This window comes from Colius striatus, chromosome 9 (genome assembly GCF_028858725.1).
Source record: "Colius striatus isolate bColStr4 chromosome 9, bColStr4.1.hap1, whole genome shotgun sequence".
In the NCBI taxonomy this organism is placed as follows: Eukaryota; Metazoa; Chordata; class Aves; order Coliiformes; family Coliidae; genus Colius; species Colius striatus.
The window spans coordinates 12,584,898-12,606,600 of NC_084767.1; the positions used below are offsets into that span (position 1 = coordinate 12,584,898).

General features: G+C 53.9%; 4 protein-coding genes across 7 annotated transcripts in view; all 4 read right to left on the minus strand.

The window, feature by feature from the left end:
- LOC133626077 (protocadherin alpha-2-like) overlaps window positions 1-4,880 on the minus strand; it is a 9,839-nt gene extending 4,959 nt beyond the window's left edge. The window contains exons 1-2 of the mRNA XM_062002708.1: window positions 2,259-4,880; window positions 309-713 (exon numbers count right to left, since the gene is read on the minus strand). Of these exons, the coding sequence (XP_061858692.1) occupies window positions 309-713; window positions 2,259-4,880 (3,027 nt within the window). The remainder of the gene's footprint in view (window positions 1-308; window positions 714-2,258) is intronic.
- The window catches only part of LOC104561891 (protocadherin alpha-C2), a 112,631-nt gene that overhangs the window by 68,662 nt on the left and 22,266 nt on the right, over window positions 1-21,703 (minus strand). The window lies entirely within an intron of this gene.
- On the minus strand, window positions 8,413-11,011 carry LOC133626078 (protocadherin alpha-2-like). Its single transcript, XM_062002709.1, has one exon. The coding sequence runs from the start codon at window positions 10,990-10,992 to the stop codon at window positions 8,413-8,415; it is 2,580 nt and encodes an 859-aa protein (XP_061858693.1). The 5' UTR covers window positions 10,993-11,011.
- On the minus strand, window positions 15,018-17,712 carry LOC133626079 (protocadherin alpha-2-like). Its single transcript, XM_062002710.1, has one exon. It carries the CDS (start codon window positions 17,556-17,558, stop codon window positions 15,018-15,020), a length of 2,541 nt encoding a protein of 846 aa, XP_061858694.1. The 5' UTR covers window positions 17,559-17,712.

Sequence of the window (21,703 nt, forward strand, 5' to 3'; positions counted from 1 at the left end):
GGACACGGCAGGAGCCAACAGAAGGGGCTGCATCTTATCGGAAGAGCAGATGGAGCCACAGCCCTGCGACTTCTCCGAGGAAAACCGATGAGCTCTCCGCGGCGCCAGCTATTCCCGGACCGAACGGCAGCCCCAGCCCTCATCTCCCCCTGGAAAGAGCATATCAAAAGCTCTTGCACTGACGAGAGCCCGACAGTAAATCGGATCTCCCTAAGAGCTAAGACCGGAGCCAGAAGCAGGGGTTCCTCCTCAGACCGAGCTCAAATCGCCTGCGCAGAGCTGCCCACGGAGATACACGGACCCGCTACCTGCTTTTGCGTGTGGGCTCCCGCGGGCAAAGATGAGCGCACGGACGAGGCGACCCGAAACACCGTGGCTTTTCGCCCTCGACGTGGCAAGTAGCCACAGCTGTCCCCCGTGGGAGCATCCCCCCCACACACATGCCGGGTGGCTCCCCCGGGGAAAGGAGGGGGACAGAGCGGCTCTGCTGGTGGCCGCAGCGCCGGGATGATGCCCGGAGGGAAAGTGTGCCTGCTGGCAGAGCGGGCAGCGACGTCAGGATGCCCTTCAACAAGCCACGAGAGCTCGCAGTTGCTACGTGGGGACAGCGGGAACGGAGATGGCTCTAAGAAGCCGGGAAGAACAATCTCATGTGCAGAGGATTTCTGGATTGCAGCGAACCCCACACGCAAATCCTCCTTTTCTACACCAAGCTACGGAAATATGGACTCAAAACGTGCTTTTCGGTATATCGCGAGGGCATGGATTCACTCATGTCCAGTCAGAGCCCATAGGGCTCTGGGGGAAGCTGCCGCGGGGGGGAACACTCCAGCGATAAAGGGTATGGGAGACCTGTCTCTTATAACTTCTGCGGCAGCCATGCCGGGAGTTTTCGTGCCTGTAAAATCCCCGGTTCCGAAGCTGCAAACCAGCCTCCGGCCACCACGACGCTGCAGGCGCTGCGACCGCCCCTTCCACGCCCCCCTCCTCGGGGCCGCCCCTTCCACTCCCAGTGCTGCCGGCTGCCAGCCCTGCCTCAACCGCCGCTCCAGGCGATATCGCTGCTAACTAGTATCATCGTCCAAAACAATACGCGGCGGGAAAGAGAGCCGGAGCTTACAGCGATTGACAGTACTGCGCGAAATTGTTCGCTGTTATTCGAGACACTGACTGAATATTCTAGAGCTTTCTGCCCACGCTATGCCACGAGCTCTGTTTCTAAAGTTAAGATGGTTTTATGTTTCTGAAATAAAAGTTGACATATTGCCCGACAGTGTATGTCTATAATAAATCCCATTCAGACCTGCAATTCATTACTGCAGTCAGAGAAACCAAGAGAAAACGCACGGAAGCTAAAGCCACCTATGTTCCAAATGATCAGCATTAAGAGGCTTTACATCGCCTTTACTCGCAGCCCGAGGAAACAAGTTGCTCCTCACATCTGCGCGCAAGTTTTTCCATCCTCTTCAACAGAATTAGTCACATCTTCTTACAAATTGAAGCAGAAGATTCTCTATTAGGAGATTTTCTTTTAGCAAATTGCATTTTACTGTTCCTGCCTTTTATCACATCTGCGTGAACTAAGGAAAGAAAGCGACAACTCGACAGCTCTGGGATAAGCCTTGCTACTCCGAGGAGGGTAGTTCGCGCATATTTAAAGGTTGATGACCCACTCCCCTCAAGCACATCAGCTATTAGACATAATAGCTGATAGCTAACAAAATAGATGCAGAAAGGAAAGAGACGTTCGTGCAATGTGGCCACATTTTTCCTTGGATACAGCAGGAAATGACCCACTCCCATGTTTGTCTTATTTTTTTAAGATGGATCTGAAGTTTTCAACGTCCTTTACTGCAAGCTCCTTCGGTAACGGTGTTAAAACAACCCGATAAGTCAGTAGTCGCTCTCAACTTCGAGAAATCAATGAGGAAAAGAGATCGAGTACTTATTTCTAGATGAATTAATCCTATTTCCGTTCTACTGCTGGGAGACAAAAAAATCTCAACCTATTATCTCTACAGTATGACATACTACATAGGAACTCTCTCCCTTCTACTTTCCTTTTAACCACATGTTCTTCCTCTTTCGATTCCCACCAAAGCAGGATCAGGTCCCACCAGAGCAGAATCAGTCCTCGAGGAGAGGCGCACCATAAATTTATAAGCACAGAAAACTGTTTCAACACATCAATGATCCATGAAAAATAACAAGTAAATAGAACAACCGAAGAGAGGAAAATAAACTCCGAATACACTTACCGCGCCTGAAGCAAGCGGGGAGAGAGACGGGACCTTGCCAGCAGAACCGTTTTCTGCTACAGTGCCGGGCGGCGGCAGCGGGAAGTTGGGGCTGAAAACCATCAGGTCGCTCTTGCCCGCGCCGTCCGCCACGCACAGGCTCCGGCTCTGACGCTGCGAGTACGACCAGCTCCCCACTTCGCTGGCGCACACCAGCGTCGTCGGACCGGGACCCGATAACACCGCCGCCCGAGGCACCCACCGAGACGCCCCGTACAGCACCACCGCCAGCAGGAACAGGCTCGACACCGCGCAGATGGCCACCACCAGCCACACGTTCGTCGACGACGACGACGACGCCGCGCCGCCCTCCACGCCCGACAACGGCCGCAGCCCCGGCCGCCCAGAGCCCGAGCCCGCGGCCACCAGCGCCGCCTCGGCGCCCTCCAGCAGCGACACGCTCAGCGTGGCCGTGGCCGAGCGCGACGGCTCGCCGTGGTCCCGCACCACGATCACCAGCCTCTGACGAGGGCCGTCCGCCTCCTCCAGCGCCCGCAACGTGCTCACCTCGCCGCTGTACAGCCCCACGCGGAACGGGCTCTTCCCACGCGGCTCCAACAGCTCGTACCGCAGCCACGCGTTGTAGCCCGAGTCCGCGTCCACCGCACGGATCTTCGCCACCACCTGCCCCGCCGGCGCCCCCCACGCCGCCCACGCCCACAGCGACCCCGACGCCGCCTCCAACGACGAAGCCCCACCCGCGTCGACGCCCACGCCCGCACCGCCGCCCGCAGACGGCAGCAGCGCCGGCGCGTTGTCGTTCTCGTCCAACACGAACACCTGCACCGTCGCGTTGCCGCACAGCGGCGGCTCCCCCGCGTCCACCGCACGCACCTCGAACTGCAGCACCTGCACCTCCTCGTAGTCCAGCGCCTGCAGCGCCCACACGCGACCGCTCTCCGCGTCCACCGACACGTAGCTCGACGCCGGACGCCACACGCCGCCCGACAACAAAACCCCGCCGACAACGCCAACGCCGCTGCCGCCCTCCCACACCGAGTAGCTCACGCGGCCGTTGCCCGCCTCGTCCGGATCCCGCGCCCACACCCGCGCCAGCTCCGCCCCCGCCGCGTTGTTCTCCCGCGCCAGCACCGTGTACACGGCCTGCGCGAACGCCGGCGCGTTGTCGTTCACGTCCGACACCGGCACCCGCACGCCGAGCCTGCCGCGCAAAGGCGGAGACCCGCCGTCCTCCGCACGCACCTCCACCTCGTACTCCGACACCCGCTCCCGGTCCAGCGCCTCCCGCAGCACCAGCGAGTACGAGCCCGCGAACGCCGACACCAGACCGAACGGCGACGACGGCCACACCGAGCAGCGCACGCGCCCGTTCGCCCCCGAGTCCCGGTCCGACACGCTCAGCAGCGCCACCACCGTCCCCACCGACGCGTCCTCCGACACCGGCACCGACAGCGACGTCACCCGCACCTCCGGCGCGTTGTCGTTCACGTCCAGCACCTCCACCAGCACCTTACAGTGACCTGAAAGCGGGGGGTTTCCATGATCTGCTGCATCCACTTGCAGGCGATAGAGACCAACGTCCTCAAAGTCTAAATCACCCCGAAGACGGATCTCTCCGCTGTTCCTGTCGATGTCGAAAACGTCTATGCCATTCTGAGGGAAAAGCTTCTGGAGAGAATATGAGAGGTTCCCGTTTGTCCCCTCATCCAAATCCGTGGCGTTTAGCGTGGTCACCAAAATACCACGTACTGCATTTTCCGGCACCTGCACTTTATACACCGACTGGTTGAACTGAGGCGCGTTGTCGTTCGCGTCCAGCACCCAGATCACCAGCTCCATCGTGCCCGTCAGCGACGGACGGCCCCCGTCACTCGCCGTCAGCACCAAACGGTGCTCAGCCATCGTCTCGCGATCCAGCGCTTTCGTCAGCACCAAGAATAAGGACTCAGCGTCATCCTCGGATTTTTGCAAGTCCAGACTGAAGTGCTCGTTGGGGCTGAGCGTGTAGGAGAGCTGAGCGTTGGCTCCAATATCCGCATCCGACGCGCCCTCCAGTGGGAAACGGGAACCCGGCATAGTCGATAATTCCGGGATACTGAGGTTTTTCCGGGCGGCGGCGAAGATCGGAGCGTTGTCGTTGATGTCGATGACCTCCAGCTCGATGTGGAACACACGCAGCGGCCGCTCCACCAGCACCTCCAGCCGCAGCACGCACGGCGCGCTCTTCCCGCACAGCTCCTCCCGGTCCAGCCGCGAGCTCACCACCAGCGCCCCGCTCGCCCCGCTCACCTCCACGCTCGCCCGCCGGCCCTGCGACACCAGGCGCAGACGCCGCGCCTCCGCCTCGCCCGCCTCCAGACCCACGTCCTGCGCCAGACGGCCCACCACCGTCCCGGGCTCCGCTTCCTCCGACACCGAGTACCGCACCTGACCGCCGCACAGCGCCCACGCCGCCTGCACCACCAGCACCCGCAGCACCGGCCCCCAGCACGCGCCCATCGCCGCCGCCGGCCGCCGCCCGGGCCCCGCACCGCTCCCAGCCGACATTCGGCCGCTCGTCTTAAGGACTCCCTGGCTGTCACCAGGGTCCCCTCCGCTCTCCGCCGGCCCTGCCCGCCGCATCCTTCCTCCCGCCGCCGCCACCGCCCGCTGACGGCGGCCGTGACAGCGGCTCGGGGAGGAGCTGCCGCTGCTACTTCGGTGCCTTCGCGGCCAACAGCGGCACCTGGTGTCTGACGGGGCTGCTCCTGCCAGCAGCCGCCTCCTGCCGCTCTCCCGCGTCCCGCAACGCGCCCCGTTCCAGGAGAGACCGGCCGTGGTTCCGCCCGCACAGCCCACAGGCTTTGCCGTTTCTCTTCATACCATTCGCTTTCGTAAAAATGGATACTAGGTGCTCTTCTCTTCCCGTTTTCCTCTTCCCATTGTCCTCATCCCTAAATGCACTTTAATTGATATATACTTACCAAAACAGTTCCCACACACCTACGGTAATCCAGGAATCACAGTTGGGATGATAATCGCTGAAAATAGCCTGCTGCATCTCCCATCTCCTGATTTTTTCTTTCCTCGGTATTGTTGAAGGAGCATCACTCAGTTTCTTCATTTCTTTCTTTCTTTTCAAAGCGAATTCATCTGCTTCCTCTCCAGAAGACTGTACCTCTGTTTCCTCTACAGGAGAAGACTGCTCTTCCATCTGTGGAAAGTACTTAGTTCTCCATAACACATTGACAGATTCCCACGGAATTTACTTGTGTCTACTAGAGGAACAAACAAGCAGAAACCACTTGCTTTTTCACAGCTTTTGACAGTGATGTAGCCGAGATATTCCATGCACTCTCTTTGTTCTTCGCACAGTAAATAATAGAGCAAGGACACAATGTTACAAAGGATATTTATGTCTGTCCATAACAGGATGGTTTTGTCTTTTGAAGTATAGGACCAACCTAAGAAACCAGCAATGCACACAAACTCCAAAGACTTTCAACTCCATTAGTGACTCCTTAAATCTATAGTCAGACTGAACATAAATCACACAACATAAATCCTCTGGGAAGGGTAAAATAGCCCAGGGAACCTCAGCTCTCTAGTAGTCTTTATGTGTTTCAGCAAGGTGTTTGTTGTAAGTTTTATTCCTCACTTGTAGCTGTACAGTGAATGACAACTTCTTTCTTACCTTTTTAGGCAGGTACATACAGTACAGCAAAACAATGTCCAAGTACTGATGGAGAAGAGCTGCTGCAGGATACAGTATACACCCAGGACACAACTGAAGACAAGTAAAAAGGGTTGTGCCACTGCTCTGCCAAGTACAGTTTCCAGGCTTCCTCCTTTGTTAATTCACATAAACACATCAGGGTTCCTTCTCTACACAACTGCCACCACTTGCTGCTACCCCGGCAGACAGTCCAAGCAGTAACATGGAACAGATGGTTTCACACAGTACTGAGTTGCTGGTTCTACCACAGAAGCATCAACAATGCAAGAGGTCAAACAAAACAAAGACAGCAAACCTTACAAAAATCAGGTAAGTTTGTCAATAGGTCAACCTGAATGACACCTGTTGCTATTCTACACTTGGCTTGATTTATTTCCAGGTCTTCATTGTCAGGGTTGAGTTCAAGAATCAATGTTCATACTTCAGGGAAGCTGTGCTGGACAAGCAAACAAGGTTTTGTCCATCCTCTCCAGTCTCTACTGTACTGATTGCATTTCTGTGCCTACTTCTGGGAAGGCAGAAACAGAAACTAAACCTGAAGCCTCACAGCATTTTCTTGATATAAACCTCATGTTAAGGGACTATAAAACAGTGAAAAAGAGAGATAGCAAGGAGCACAAATTCTGAAATCAGGCAGTCAACACCATTTGGCAGCACTGCTCTCATTTGCAAACACTGACAAAGCTCCTGAGAAAGATAAGCTAAGCCACAATGTCTACAGGAGTAGCAGGACTTTCAAGTGTAATCCCAGGTCATATTTGCATGATCATCATAATTCATGTATAAAATGAGACACAAAAGAACACTTCATTTCAAAAAGTATTCTCAGGAAAGGAAAAAAAAAACAAACCCAAACACAAAACCTCCCACAGCAGAGTCAGGAACCACAGCTGAGGTGCTTCTATAAATGTATTTCTCCACCAAAAACAAGTCCTCTAGCAATACATCTCGTCTAAGATAGCTCTATAGCTGCATCTTTTCTCACATCTACCCTGGTTTGTGCTCTTCAGTCATTCTATACTTTGCATTAGAAAGTACACTTACATTATATGTTAGAAAGAGACAATATTAAATGCTTCTACCGTCTTTTCCAAGCCCACAGTTAATTCTGTAGTGCTTTACAAAGTAATATATGCCATGCAAGGTGAACAGAAAAGATCCTGGAGTACCAACTGTAGTCACCTTGTATGATCTCATTTTCAAAGGAGAATCAAAAAGCAGGACAGACTTCTGACTAAGAGAAGACTGAAAACCAACACTTTACAGCAACCAAAAGCAACAAGTCCATTAAAACTGCCCTATGTGCAGGACAGAAAAACATCCACAGATGAAGACACTCCATACAAAATGAAAGAGGACTGAAAGAGGCATCTGGATCTGTGATTAACTACACAGATGGCAGAAAACCCAAGCTTGATCACTCGAGCAAGATAATAAGGTCAACACTACAGTTGGGCGCAGATTTTTTTCCACAGCTGTACTCATCAAAGGCATTACTCTACAAAGCAGAATCAAAACACAAGTCTGCTGAGAACTGCAGAAAGAGTAATTCTCAGCGGAAAAATGGCAAAAGATATTCCATACAGGACAACACAAAGCTGAGTAAGTAATTAAAAAAACCAAAATGTGACTTAAGCATAGACTCTGATTGTCTCTGAAGCAACCATTTCAGTTTTTGAAATTACATCTTTGGCATATGGAAGACAATGACATTCTTGTATCAGTTCCATTCTCAGAGACAATCAAAATAATAAGACTTATGAGACCACGGGAGAAAACTGCATTTCATTCAATTTAATTAAAGTTCACTAGCACTTCCAATATTTAGTGGGGGTCCTCCCCCTCTTAACATGGTAAGAATAGAAAATCAGGACAAGTTTAAGAGAAGACAAGCAGAATGAGCAAAGATTAATAGCAGCTACTGTTTGAGAATTGTTTTCCCATGTTAAAAAAAAGAAGACTGAAAGGGAATATAACAGAGGTATTTAAAGAAGAAATACCATGAAGAATAATACGGCACAAACACATGAAAAACAACACAGCAAGAAAATTCATCCTACTACAACATGTCACCATTCAGGCATGGTTTGGATTGGAGATTTCCCACACATACTTTAAATACAAACTAACATTCTCAATATCCCCATATCATCTACAAAAAGATAAGAGTGTCTACAGAAACAGGAACCAACACTATTACACTCCCCTGAACATAAAGGAGTAAATGATGATGTGAGGAAACAACATTCAGGTTGCAACGCTGAAAAAAACCTGTTTGCAGAACACCTTCAAGCAATTCTGTGTCCCAGGAATAGGAGAAATGGATGTAATAAACAACACTGAAGAAACAACTTGCAGTGATAGAACGGACACTTCAACCTGAGTCATAAACAACTACCACGCATCCACTGCCCTCAGCTCAATCGGGCTGAACTCGACTCACAACAGCGTCTGCCAACGGGCTTGGTGAGAAAGAAATGCAAGAAGGGGAATCAGCGTTGAAGTCAGGGAGAAGCGAAAACGGAGGAAGGCAGTGCCACTGACCGTGTCCAGGAGAGCCGACGGATCCGGCTGAGTCTCCTTCGCCGCGGGGCCGGGTGGCGGCGGCGGGAAGTTGGGGCTGAAAACCATCAGGTCGCTCTTGCCCGCGCCGTCCGCCACGCACAGGCTCCGGCTCTGACGCTGCGAGTACGACCAGCTCCCCACTTCGCTGGCGCACACCAGTGTCGTCGGACCGGGACCCGACAGCACGGCCGCCCGCGGCACCCACCGAGACGCCCCGTACAGCACCACCGCCAGCAGGAACAGGCTCGACACCGCGCAGATGGCCACCACCAGCCACACGTTCGTCGACGACGATGACGACTCCGCGCCGCCCTCCACACCCGACAACGGCCGCAGCCCCGGCCGCCCAGAGCCCGAAGCCGCCAGCTTTGCCTCGGTGCCCTCCAGCAGCGACACGCTCAGCGTGGCCGTGGCCGAGCGCGACGGCTCGCCGTGGTCCCGCACCACGATCACCAGCCTCTGACGAGGGCCGTCCGCCTCCTCCAGCGCCCGCAACGTGCTCACCTCGCCGCTGTACAGCCCCACGCGGAACGGGCTCTTCCCACGCGGCTCCAACAGCTCGTACCGCAGCCACGCGTTGTAGCCCGAGTCCGCGTCCACCGCACGGATCTTCGCCACCACCTGCCCCGCCGGCGCCCCCCACGCCGCCCACGCCCACAGCGACCCCGACGCCGCCTCCAACGACGAAGCCCCACCCGCGTCGACACCCACGCCCGCACCGCCGCCCGCAGACGGCAGCAGCGCCGGCGCGTTGTCGTTCTCGTCCAACACGAACACCTGCACCGTCGCGTTGCCGCACAGCGGCGGCTCCCCCGCGTCCACCGCACGCACCTCGAACTGCAGCACCTGCACCTCCTCGTAGTCCAGCGCCTGCAGCGCCCACACGCGACCGCTCTCCGCGTCCACCGACACGTAGCTCGACGCCGGACGCCACACGCCGCCCGACAACAAAACCCCGCCGACAACGCCAACGCCGCTGCCGCCCTCCCACACCGAGTAGCTCACGCGGCCGTTGCCCGCCTCGTCCGGGTCCCGCGCCCACACCCGCGCCAGCTCCGCCCCCGCCGCGTTGTTCTCCCGCGCCAGCACCGTGTACACGGCCTGCGCGAACGCCGGCGCGTTGTCGTTCACGTCCGACACCGGCACCCGCACCCCGAGCCTGCCGCGCAAAGGCGGAGACCCGCCGTCCTCCGCACGCACCTCCACCTCGTACTCCGACACCCGCTCCCGGTCCAGCGCCTCCCGCAGCACCAGCGAGTACGAGCCCGCGAACGCCGACACCAGACCGAACGGCGACGACGGCCACACCGAGCAGCGCACGCGCCCGTTCGCCCCCGAGTCCCGGTCCGACACGCTCAGCAGCGCCACCACCGTCCCCACCGACGCGTCCTCCGACACCGGCACCGACAGCGACGTCACCCGCACCTCCGGCGCGTTGTCGTTCACGTCCAGCACCTCCACCAGCACCTTACAGTGACCCGATAACGGAGGGAAACCTTTGTCCCTTGCTTCTACTGTAAACTCGTATGTATCTATGTCTTCGTAGTCTAAGTTCCCCTGAAGTCTAATTTCTCCTTTGATTTCGTCGATAGTGAACATTTCTTTAACATTAGCAGCGACACGCTTACCAAATGAGTACATAATATCACTATTGATCCCTACGTCCATATCCGTGGCATTAAGCTTGATTAATACAGTCCCAAGCCCTGAACCCTCTAAGACTTTCACTTTATACACCGACTGGTTGAACTGGGGCGCGTTGTCGTTCGCGTCCAGCACCGAGATCACCAGCTCCATCGTGCCCGTCAGCGACGGACGGCCCCCGTCACTCGCCGTCAGCACCAAACGGTGCTCAGCCATCGTCTCGCGGTCCAGAGTTTTCGTGAGAACCAGGAATAGAGACACAGTATCCTCCTCCGATTTTTGCAAATCAAGACTGAAGTGCTCGTTGGGGCTGAGTGTGTAGGAGAGCTGAGCGTTGGCTCCGATATCCGCATCCGACGCGCCCTCCAGTGGGAAACGGGAACCCGGCAGCGATACCTCCGCTATTGTAAAGGCTTCTTCTTTCACAGGGAAGATCGGAGCGTTGTCGTTGATGTCGGTGACCTCCAGCTCGACATGGAACACGCGCAGCGGCCGCTCCACCAGCACCTCCAGCCGCAGCACGCACGGCGCGCTCTTCCCGCACAGCTCCTCCCGGTCCAGCCGCGAGCTCACCACCAGCGCCCCGCTCGCCCCGCTCACCTCCACGCTCGCCCGCCGGCCCTGCGACACCAGGCGCAGACGCCGCGCCTCCGCCTCGCCCGCCTCCAGACCCACGTCCTGCGCCAGACGGCCCACCACCGTCCCGGGCTCCGCTTCCTCCGACACCGAGTACCGCACCTGACCGCCGCACAGCGCCCACGCCGCCTGCACCACCAGCACCCGCAGCACCGGCCCCCAGCACGCGCCCATCGCCGCCGCACCGGCCCCGCACGCCTCTCCCCGCAGCCCCCCGGACGCGCCGGCTCTCCTGCGCGGCCCCCGCGCTCACAGCCGGGCTCTCCGCCGCACCGGGGCGGAGCCGCCTCGCCGCTCCGACGCCGTTTCTGAGCCTGCAGCGACACCGTGTGCTGCTCCGCCGCCTCACACAGTCTCCATCACCGTCTCCTATTTTCAGTCTCCTCTTTTGCTCGCTTTTTGCTTGCATTGATCCTTTCTTCTCATTTTTTCTCCTTTCCCTCATTTCTGTCTTTCATCATATCTTTCAATGTTTGTCCTCTCTTTCTTTATCCTTCTTTCTTTTGTTTCTCCTTCCCCTCTTTCTTCTGTTCCTTCTTGTCGTATATTTTAGTTCCTTTTCCTTCCGTTTCCATCCTCTTCTTCACGCCTGCTCGCAGCTCAGCATTCTCCTCCGGCGGCGCATCGGACATCGTCAAAGGTGGAGCCATCAATGCTAACTACGGGACAGCCGCGCTAATTACATGGCCGCGGAACTCTAACCAACAAGGAAGGCTCCTACGGACCAAATTCCTTCAGTAATTCCACGTAACATCGGTCCGTTCTCATAATCTCCTTCAGAGTCTCTTCTCTTTCCATGTTTTGCTTTTTACCTGCACAGCATCCTTCCTTTTTTTTTTTTCTTTTTCCTCTCATTTTCCCTTTTGTGATTCATTTTCTTCCTTTTCTTTTCCTCTCCTTGCTTCTTCTCTTTCCTTCTGTCTCTTCTTCGTCCTTTTATCTCTCCCGTCTTTGCCTCGCACCCACTTCGGTTTCAATCCTTTTCTCCGTTGATCTTTTTGGCTTTTACAAAATATTTTCCCAGTGTCAATACGCTGCTGGCAATGACACGTGGCCATGCCCTTAGGCAAAAGCTCATTCCTCTTCTTCACCGCGCGTGATCAAGCCCAGCAGAGCGGCCCCGAGGACCGAGCATGCTCAGCTCAATTCCAAACAGTGTCTCAGGATAACATTATTCTGTGTTGCCAAACGCCTCAAGCATCTTTTTTTTTTCCCTGTTCTTTTTTCCTTTCTTCCTCTTTTTCTTTCCTTTCTTGCTCTGCTGTGCCCTATCTCTGCCTACTCTTCTCTTCTGTTCCATCCATGGATCTCCTCTTTTTTTCTTTACTTAAATATTTGCTAAATAGATACAACCACTCTCAACATGAAGCACGAACGTGCTCTTGTCAAAATATCAAAAGAAAGAGGTCAGCCTTGGCGGTAACACTGCAGAACTGGGCTTAAAACCATCTACTAAAGTATATACACATTAAAAGCACAAAGACTGTTAGGACGAATGGGACGTAGAGGCAAGAGACTGCAATGAACCACCCGTCAAATTCTGAAGAAACTAGATGGAAAATAACTGTGGCAGGGGAAGATCACAATCACCTAATCAAGGACCACCTCCCCAGTTTATACCCCAGACCTAAAAGAAGAGAGTAGAGAAGGTGAAGTGGGTATATACTTTCTAAGCAAAGAAATTTTGACCAGTCATTTATTGTAATATTATTGCATATGTGTTACTGTATTGAGTATGTAGAAATCCTTTACTTAAGTAATCATAGTATGGGGACCCCGGTGTGCTGACTTGCGACAGGCATCCATGCATGAGAAATCAAGTAACAAAAGAATCCATCGTGAGTGTGAATTTGGCTTCTGTACGCCAGGTGATAAACCCCGGATTTCAGGATCAACGCCCTTTGACAAGAGCTCTCACTCCCCAAACACATTCCCATTCTGTTCCTTTAGGAATAACCTTCCTGCTTTCCTATAGTGCAGGTTCCTTCAACTTCCCCTCCCTTTTGAATGATGCCACATGCTTTAGCCACCATTCCTGACAAGCACACAGCGAATTACACAGCAAGACAATCACATGGCATAAAATAGCTCTGCTACATGAGAACAGAAGCCACCACCCTCTGAAACACAAGCTCAAGCCCCAGGTACCTGAACCTCTAATAAAACAGGGACCTAAGAATACAAGCAATGCAGGAGAGTCTTCATTCAGGAACTTAAACCCATCACACCTCAGCACAAAAACTCTCAAGCAGGGTTGAAGAAACACGAGACAAACACATCTCTCAAACCTTCCTCATATACCTCGCTGAAGAGTTCTTCTTCCTGACTCATTTTTCCACCTGCACAATCAATGGCAATCTCTTGCTTCTCCTTTCAGAATAAAACACCAAGAACCTCAGTTCCAACAGGCATTAGTCTTCATGGAATACCTCTCACGTATCAGCATGAGCCCTTTCTCACAGACAAACAAAAGCCAACAAGGTAACACTACACATTTCACTGAAAGCATCCTCTGGATGCCCAACACATCCACTACAATTCTTTTAAGGTCACTCTTCCGTCCTTGCTATCCCCTGCTCACTCTGTGATTGAAACTGCATCAAAGGAACAAGAGCAGGCAGTGAAGCTTTGTTGCTCCAAAACTACAGGCATTGCAATCCAGGCAACGTTCAGTTGGCCCAACATGAAGATACCACAACAGAACAGCAACAAAAGCACATCTGACTCTCAAAATCCTCCTGTTTAATGGATCACTTACCTGTGATTCACTCGTTGCTTCTTCAGAAAAAGAATTACTTCAGAAGAGGAGAACGGGTTTAAGGGACAGTGTGTGCTGCTCTCTTGTGCAAAGCAGGAGGGACACTGGGGTACTCTCAACATCAACCTCAGCTCAGGACAGTGGAAAAACCTTCCCCCACACTGATGGAATCAGATGTCAAACATCTGCAACCAGACAACTGACAAAATTCCACCATCTGCATCTCATCCCCTGTCACCAATTAACACTGACAAGGGGAGAAGAAAAATAAAAATTGTGGGTTTGTTTATCCTAAGAGAAGACATCCAAGGAACACCAAGGAACACCAAGGAACCCATCCCACTGTACTAATACACAGGTTTGCCAGTATCTTGAACATAAAGAGTGCTTCTTCCCCACCCTAACAGATACAATGCCAGAGAAATGACTGAGGTGGTGTTCACAGAACACTGGCAGCACAATACACGTTGTGTAAAGCTTCTGTTTGACCAACAACCTTCCACATCAAAACTCACACACTGAAGAAGTTGTAAAGCACTTCACAGATATACCACAGAGAAAAACATCAAATGAGAATATATACAAATTCTGGAGGTTCTGAGAGGATTCTACAAGTGCAGCCCTTGTGTTCCAGGCCTCCTCTCAAGTTTTGCTATGGGCATTTTCTAGCCCACACCATGGGAAATGGTATCTCCACAGCTAAGGACACATTCCGCAGTTCTTCACCAATGGCACAGACCACGTTCTACTCAGCATCTCCATGTTCCCCAGCCAAGGTGCTTCCGTACTCAAGGCCACTCTCCTTTCGACATATGCCCACACTACAAACCATCCTCTAAGCATGACTTGGGCATTTGTACATCCTCACGTTCCCTTACAATTAGCACAAAGAACTTATGGAGGGATGCAAAGCCCCACACTGTCTGGCACTGTCCCCAGCTGCCTAAACTTCACCCGAGTGCTTTGTGCACTTTCAGCAATCTCAGATGGAAACATCACACATTTGTGCAGAAAAACTTTAAGCATTCTGGAATGACAGCACTGAAAGCTCTGACCCCAGTGCACGCTGATTTTATTCTTGTACAGACAACAATAAACACTGTAGAGTAAGAGCAGTGATGATACGCACTGGAGGTAAGAACAACTACCAGCGATCATCAGAGCTGGGCTGCTGGGCACGGTTTGGCCTCTACGTGCCAGAGAGCAGAGTGAGCCATGTGTGACAATAGGACACACCACGTCTAATGCTGTGGTCAGTAACAACGAACAAGTAGAGGAAGCAGAACGTACCATAATTACACGCACCTCCTCCTTAAAAGTCTTGTGTGAGGATGAACAGAGAATAAAAGCAATCTTAACAGCTATAGAAACTCCTATCGAAGCCCACCACTACACGAGGACAAACAATAGACCCTACCTACATGCTGGCAGACGAAAAAGCCTAGAAAAAGAAGAGACCATTAAGATAGAACGGAGAGGCTAGGAAGACTGCGGCACTGACCGTGTCTAGGAGACCCGTAGGATCCGGCTGCGTCTCCTTCGCCGCGGGGCCGGGCGGCGGCGGCGGGAAGTTGGGGCTGAAAACCATCAGGTCGCTCTTGCCCGCGCCGTCCGCCACGCACAGGCTCCGGCTCTGACGCTGCGAGTACGACCAGCTCCCCACTTCGCTGGCGCACACCAGCGTCGTCGGACCTGGCCCCGACAGCACGGCCGCCCGCGGAACCCACCGCGACGCCCCGTACAGCACCACCGCCAGCAGGAACAGGCTCGACACCGCGCAGATGGCCACCACCAGCCACACGTTCGTCGACGACGACGACTCCGCGCCGCCCTCCACGCCCGACAACGGCCGCAGCCCCGGCCGCCCAGAGCCCGAGCCCGCGGCCGCCAACGCCGCCTCGGCGCCCTCCAGCAGCGACACGCTCAGCGTGGCCGTGGCCGAGCGCGACGGCTCGCCGTGGTCCCGCACCACGATCACCAGCCTCTGACGAGGGCCGTCCGCCTCCTCCAGTGCCCGCAACGTGCTCACCTCGCCGCTGTACAGCCCCACGCGGAACGGGCTCTTCCCACGCGGCTCCAACAGCTCGTACCGCAGCCACGCGTTGTAGCCCGAGTCCGCGTCCACCGCACGGATCTTCGCCACCACCTGCCCCGCCGGCGCCCCCCACGCCGCCCACGCCCACAGCGACCCCGACGCCGCCTCCAACGACGAAGCCCCACCCGCGTCGACACCCACGCCCGCACCGCCGCCCGCAGACGGCAGCAGTGCCGGCGCGTTGTCGTTCTCGTCCAACACGAACACCTGCACCGTCGCGTTGCCGCACAGCGGCGGCTCCCCCGCGTCCACCGCACGCACCTCGAACTGCAGCACCTGCACCTCCTCGTAGTCCAGCGCCTGCAGCGCCCACACGCGACCGCTCTCCGCGTCCACCGACACGTAGCTCGACGCCGGACGCCACACGCCGCCCGACAACAAAACCCCGCCGACAACGCCAACGTTGCTGCCGCCCTCCCACACCGAGTAGCTCACGCGGCCGTTGCCCGCCTCGTCCGGGTCCCGCGCCCACACCCGCGCCAGCTCCGCCCCCGCCGCGTTGTTCTCCCGCGCCAGCACCGTGTACACGGCCTGCGCGAACGCCGGCGCGTTGTCGTTCACGTCCGACACCGGCACCCGCACCCCGAGCCTGCCGCGCAAAGGCGGAGACCCGCCGTCCTCCGCACGCACCTCCACCTCGTACTCCGACACCCGCTCCCGGTCCAGCGCCTCCCGCAGCACCAGCGAGTACGAGCCCGCGAACGCCGACACCAGACCGAACGGCGACGACGGCCACACCGAGCAGCGCACGCGCCCGTTCGCCCCCGAGTCCCGGTCCGACACGCTCAGCAGCGCCACCACCGTCCCCACCGACGCGTCCTCCGACACCGGCACCGACAGCGACGTCACCCGCAGCTCTGGTGCGTTGTCGTTCACGTCCAGCACCTCCACCAACACCCTACAGTGACCCGACAGCGGAGGCATTCCCCTATCTGTCGCTTCGATTTGTATCTCGTACGAACGGACGTCTTCGAAGTCCAGGGCGCCCGTCAGACGGATCTCCCCTGTTTTCGCGTTCAAAATGAAAAGGCTTAATCCCTTGGGAGGAAAAGCATTGCTCGCACCGAATGTCATTTCGCCATTGCTTCCAACGTCTGGATCTGTGGCCTTCACCCGCACCACCAGCGTCCCCTCCGCAGCGTTCTCCGGCACCTGCACTTTATACACCGACTGGTTGAACTGGGGCGCGTTGTCGTTCGCGTCCAGCACCCAGATCACCAGCTCCATCGTGCCCGTCAGCGACGGACGGCCCCCGTCACTCGCCGTCAACACCAAACGGTGCTCAGCCATCGTCTCGCGGTCCAGAGGTTTTGTGAGAACAATAAACAGTAATTCTCGGTATTCTTCACTCCGCTGTAAATCCAGACTGAAATGCTCGTTAGAGCTGAGTGTGTAGGAGAGCTGAGCGTTGGCTCCGATATCCGCATCCGACGCGCCCTCCAGTGGGAAACGGGAACCCGGCAGAGTTGTGAATTCCGCCATGCTCAGGTTTTTCCGGCCGGCGGGGAAGATCGGAGCGTTGTCGTTGATGTCGGTGACCTCCAGCTCGACATGGAACACGCGCAGCGGCCGCTCCACCAGCACCTCCAGCCGCAGCACGCACGGCGCGCTCTTCCCGCACAGCTCCTCCCGGTCCAGCCGCGAGCTCACCACCAGCGCCCCGCTCGCCCCGCTCACCTCCACGCTCGCCCGCCGGCCCTGCGACACCAGGCGCAGACGCCGCGCCTCCGCCTCGCCCGCCTCCAGACCCACGTCCTGCGCCAGACGGCCCACCACCGTCCCGGGCTCCGCTTCCTCCGACACCGAGTACCGCACCTGACCGCCGCACAGCGCCCACGCCGCCTGCACCACCAGCACCCGCAGCACCGGCCCCCAGCACGCGCCCATCGCCGCCGCACCGGCCCCGCACGCCTCTCCCCGCAGCCGCCCGGACGCGCCGGCTCTCCTGCGCGGCCCCCGCGCTCACAGCCGGGCTCTCCGCCGCACCGGGGCGGAGCCGCCTCGCCGCTCCGACGCCGTTTCTGAGCCTGCAGCGACACCGTGTGCTGCTCCGCCGCCGCTTCCTATTATCAGTCTCTTCTTTTGCTCTCACTTTGCTTGCATTGATTCTTTCTTCTAATTTTTTCTCCTTTCCTCGTTTCTGACTTTAATCATATGTGTCGCCTTTTGTCCTCCCTTTCCTCTTTATTCTTCTCTCTTTTGTTTCTTCTTCTCGTATATTTTAGTCTCGTTTCCTTCCGTTTCCATCCTTCTCTCTTCTTTACTCTTACTCACACCTCACCGGTCGCCTCCGGCGCCGAATCGGATATCATTAAAGGCGGAGCCATCAGCGCTAATTACAGGACAGCCGCGCTAATTACATGGCGGCGGTACTCTAACCGGGGAGGCTCCTGCGAATCAAATTCCTTCCGCGACTCCAGGTAACATCGGTCCGTTCTCGTCATTTCCCTCAGCGTCTCTTCTCTTTCCATGTTTTGCTTTTTACCTGCACAGGGTCATTCCTTTTCTTTTTTTTCTTTCCTATTTTCCTTTTTGTCATTCATTTTCTTTCTTCTGTTTTCCTCTCCCTGCTTCTTCTCTTTCCTTCTGTCTCTTCTTCGTCCTTTTATCTCTCCTGTCTTTGCCTCGCACCCACTTCCATTTCAATCCTTTTCTCCTTTGTTCTTTGTCAAAATATTTTCCCAGTGTCAATACGCTGCTGGTAATGACACGTGACCATGCCCTTAGGCAAAAGCTCATTCCTCCTCTTCACCATGTGTGATTAAGCCCAGCAGAGTGGCCCTGTGGACCGAGGATGCTCAGCTCACCTCAGCTCAGTGTCTCAGGATAACGTTGTTCTGTGCTGCCAAACCTCTCGAGCATCTTTTTAATTTCCTGTTCCTTTTTCCTTCCTTCCTCTTTTTCTTTCCTACTCTTTCCTTACCTATCCCTGCCTCCCCTTCTCTTCTGATTTCATCACTGTAGCTCCTGGGGGGGGGGGGTTCTTCACTAAAATCTTTTCAAAGATCTACACCACTCTCACCACGAAGCACAAACGTGCTCATGTCTGAACACCGAAAGAACGAGGTCAGTTTTGTTTTAAGTTCAATTCTGCAGTATTTGTACCAATGTACAATTGTGTACACATGTCAAAAGCAAAAAGGTTCGTAGGATCAATGGGAAGTAGAGGCAGAGACTGCAACGAACCACCTGTGTCTGTCAAACTATGAAGAAACCTGATGGAAGGTAACTATGGCATGGGGGGGATCACAACTACCTACTCAGGGGCCACCTCCTCAATTTATACCCCAGACCCAAGAGAAGAGGGTACAGAAGGTGAGGTGGGCATATATGCAAATTTACATACGGAGTGAAGACATTTTGACCAGTCATTTATTGGAATATTAATGCATATGTGATATTGTATTGAGTATGCAGAGACTGTGTGCTTCATTACAGTTTTGGGACCACTGGCTTGGGACAGGCATCCATGCATGGGAAGTCATGCAATAAAAAAAAGAAAGTCCATCCTGACTGTGAATTGGACATCTGCAAACCAGGTGATGAATGTTGCGAAGTTTTGTGGCTCTTACCCTAGGGTTCGATCCTCAACTGGGTGTGAAGAAATCCAGTCCTACTCAATGTAATAGCAGAAATCTTAACTTTATTAAAAGTAGGCTTTAACTTAATATACACTGCAGGCTCCAAGGTAGCTCAGCAACAGGAGATGATAGGGTACATTTTCATGTTCATCCTACTTGAGGTTTCTGCAATAATCAAGCTCCCTCATTTTCACATCTTGTTTTTCCTCAAAGTTATTTACCACCTTTAGTTAAGAACAGTCCGACCTTGAGGGAATAGAAAGCGGCCTGCTGTCTACGTGACAGCAACTGCTTTAACCATGGCTCTGACTCTGGTCCTGATTGTGGACCAAATCCATATAACTAGAGCCCAGGCTGCCTTGCCCCAACAGCCTAGCATTATACCCCGGCATCCATATCCATGCTCCCTCATTTTTTCTCAACAATGAAACCTCGATTTTGAGGTCAATGACCTTTGACAAGAGCTCTCACTCCCCAAACACATCTCATTTCTTTCCTTTGGGAACATCCTTCCTGCTTTCCTATAGTGCAGGTTCCTTCAACTTCTCCTCCCTTTTGAATGATGCCACATGCTTTAGCCACCATTCCTGACAAGCACACAGCGAATTACACAGCAAGACAATCACATGGCATAAAACAGCTCTGCTACATGAGAACAGAAGCCACCACCCTCTGAAACACAAGCTCAAGCCCCAGGTACCTGAACCTCTAATAAAACAGGGACCTAAGAATACAAACAATGTAGAAGAGTCTACAGTCAGGAACTTAAACCCATCACACCTCAGCACAAAAACTCTCAAGCAGGGTTGAAGAAACACGAGACAAACACATCTCTCAAACCTTCCTCATATACCTCGCTGAAGAGTTCTTCTTCCTGACTCATTTTTCCACCTGCACAATCAATGGCAAACTCTTGCAACTCTTTTCATAATAAAACACTAAGAACCTCAGTACCCACCGGCATTAGTCCTTATGGAATACGTCTCACACATCAGCATGAGCCCTTTCTCACAGACAAACAAAAGCCAACAAGGTAACACTACACATAAATATGTGTAAAGCATCCTCTGGATGAAAGCATCTTGAAAGCATCCTCTGGATGCCCAACACATCCACTACAATTCTATTAAGGTCACTCTTCCGTCCTTGCTACCCACTGCTCACCCTGTGATTGAGACAACATCAAAGGAACAAGAGCAGGCAGTTGGGCTTTGATGCTCCAAAACCACAGGCATTGCAATCCGGGCAACGTTCACGTGGCCCAACGTGAAGATATCACAACAAAACAGCAACAAAAGCACATTTGACACTCAAAATCCTACTTACCTGTGACTCACTCGTTGCTTCTTCAGAAAAAGAATTACCTCAGAACAGGAGAACAGGTTTAAGGGACAGTGTGTGCTGCTCCCTTGTGCACTTATGCTCCCTTATGCAAAGCAGGAGGGACACTGGGATACTCTCAACATCAACCTCAGCTCAGGACAGTGGAAAAACCTTCCCCCACACTGATGGAATACTAGTCAAACATCTGCAACCAGACAGCTGACAAAATTCCACCATCTGCATCTCACCCCCTGTCACCAATTCACACTGACAAGGGGAGAAGAAAAACCAAAAATGTGGGTTTGTTAATCCTAAGAGAAGAGAATAAACACCAAGGAACCCATCTCACTGTACTTACACAGCAGGTTTGCCCTTGTCTTGAATTTAAGGAGTGCTTCTCCCCTCCCTAACTGATACAACGCCAGAGAAATGACTACGGTGGTGTTCAGAGAACGCTGGCAGGATGATACATATTGTACATAGCTTTCATTTGACCAAAACCTTCCAGATCAAAACTCACTCAACAAAGGTGTGTACAGCAGTTATGTCCACAGACAAACATACCAGACAGAATAACCTCAGGTGAGGATAGATATAACTTCTGGAGGTCCTGGGAGGATTCCTTGAGTGCACCCTTGTGTTCCAGGCCTCCTCTCAAGCTTTGCTATGGGCACTTTCTAACCCACACCATGGGAAATGGCATCTCCACAGCTAAAGACACATTCCCCAGTTCTTCACCATTGGCGCACACTCAGGTTCTACATGTCCCCCAGGCAAGATGCTTCCCCACTCAGGCCACTGTCCTTGGACACATGCCCACAATACCTGATGCCACTCACAGCATCACTGCCACAATACTCCAAACCATCCTCTAAGCATGACTTGGGCCTTTGTACATCCTCACGTTCCCCTACATTTAGCACAAAGAACTTATGGAGGGATGCAAAGCCCCACACTGTCTGGCACTGTCCCCGGCTGCCTAAACTTCACCCTGTGTGCTTTGTGCACTTTCAGCAATCTCAGATGGAAACATCACACATTTGTGTAGAAAAACTGAGTCTTTAAGCACTCTGGGATGACAGCTCTGAAAGCTCTGACCCCAGTCCACGCTGATTTTATTCTTGTACA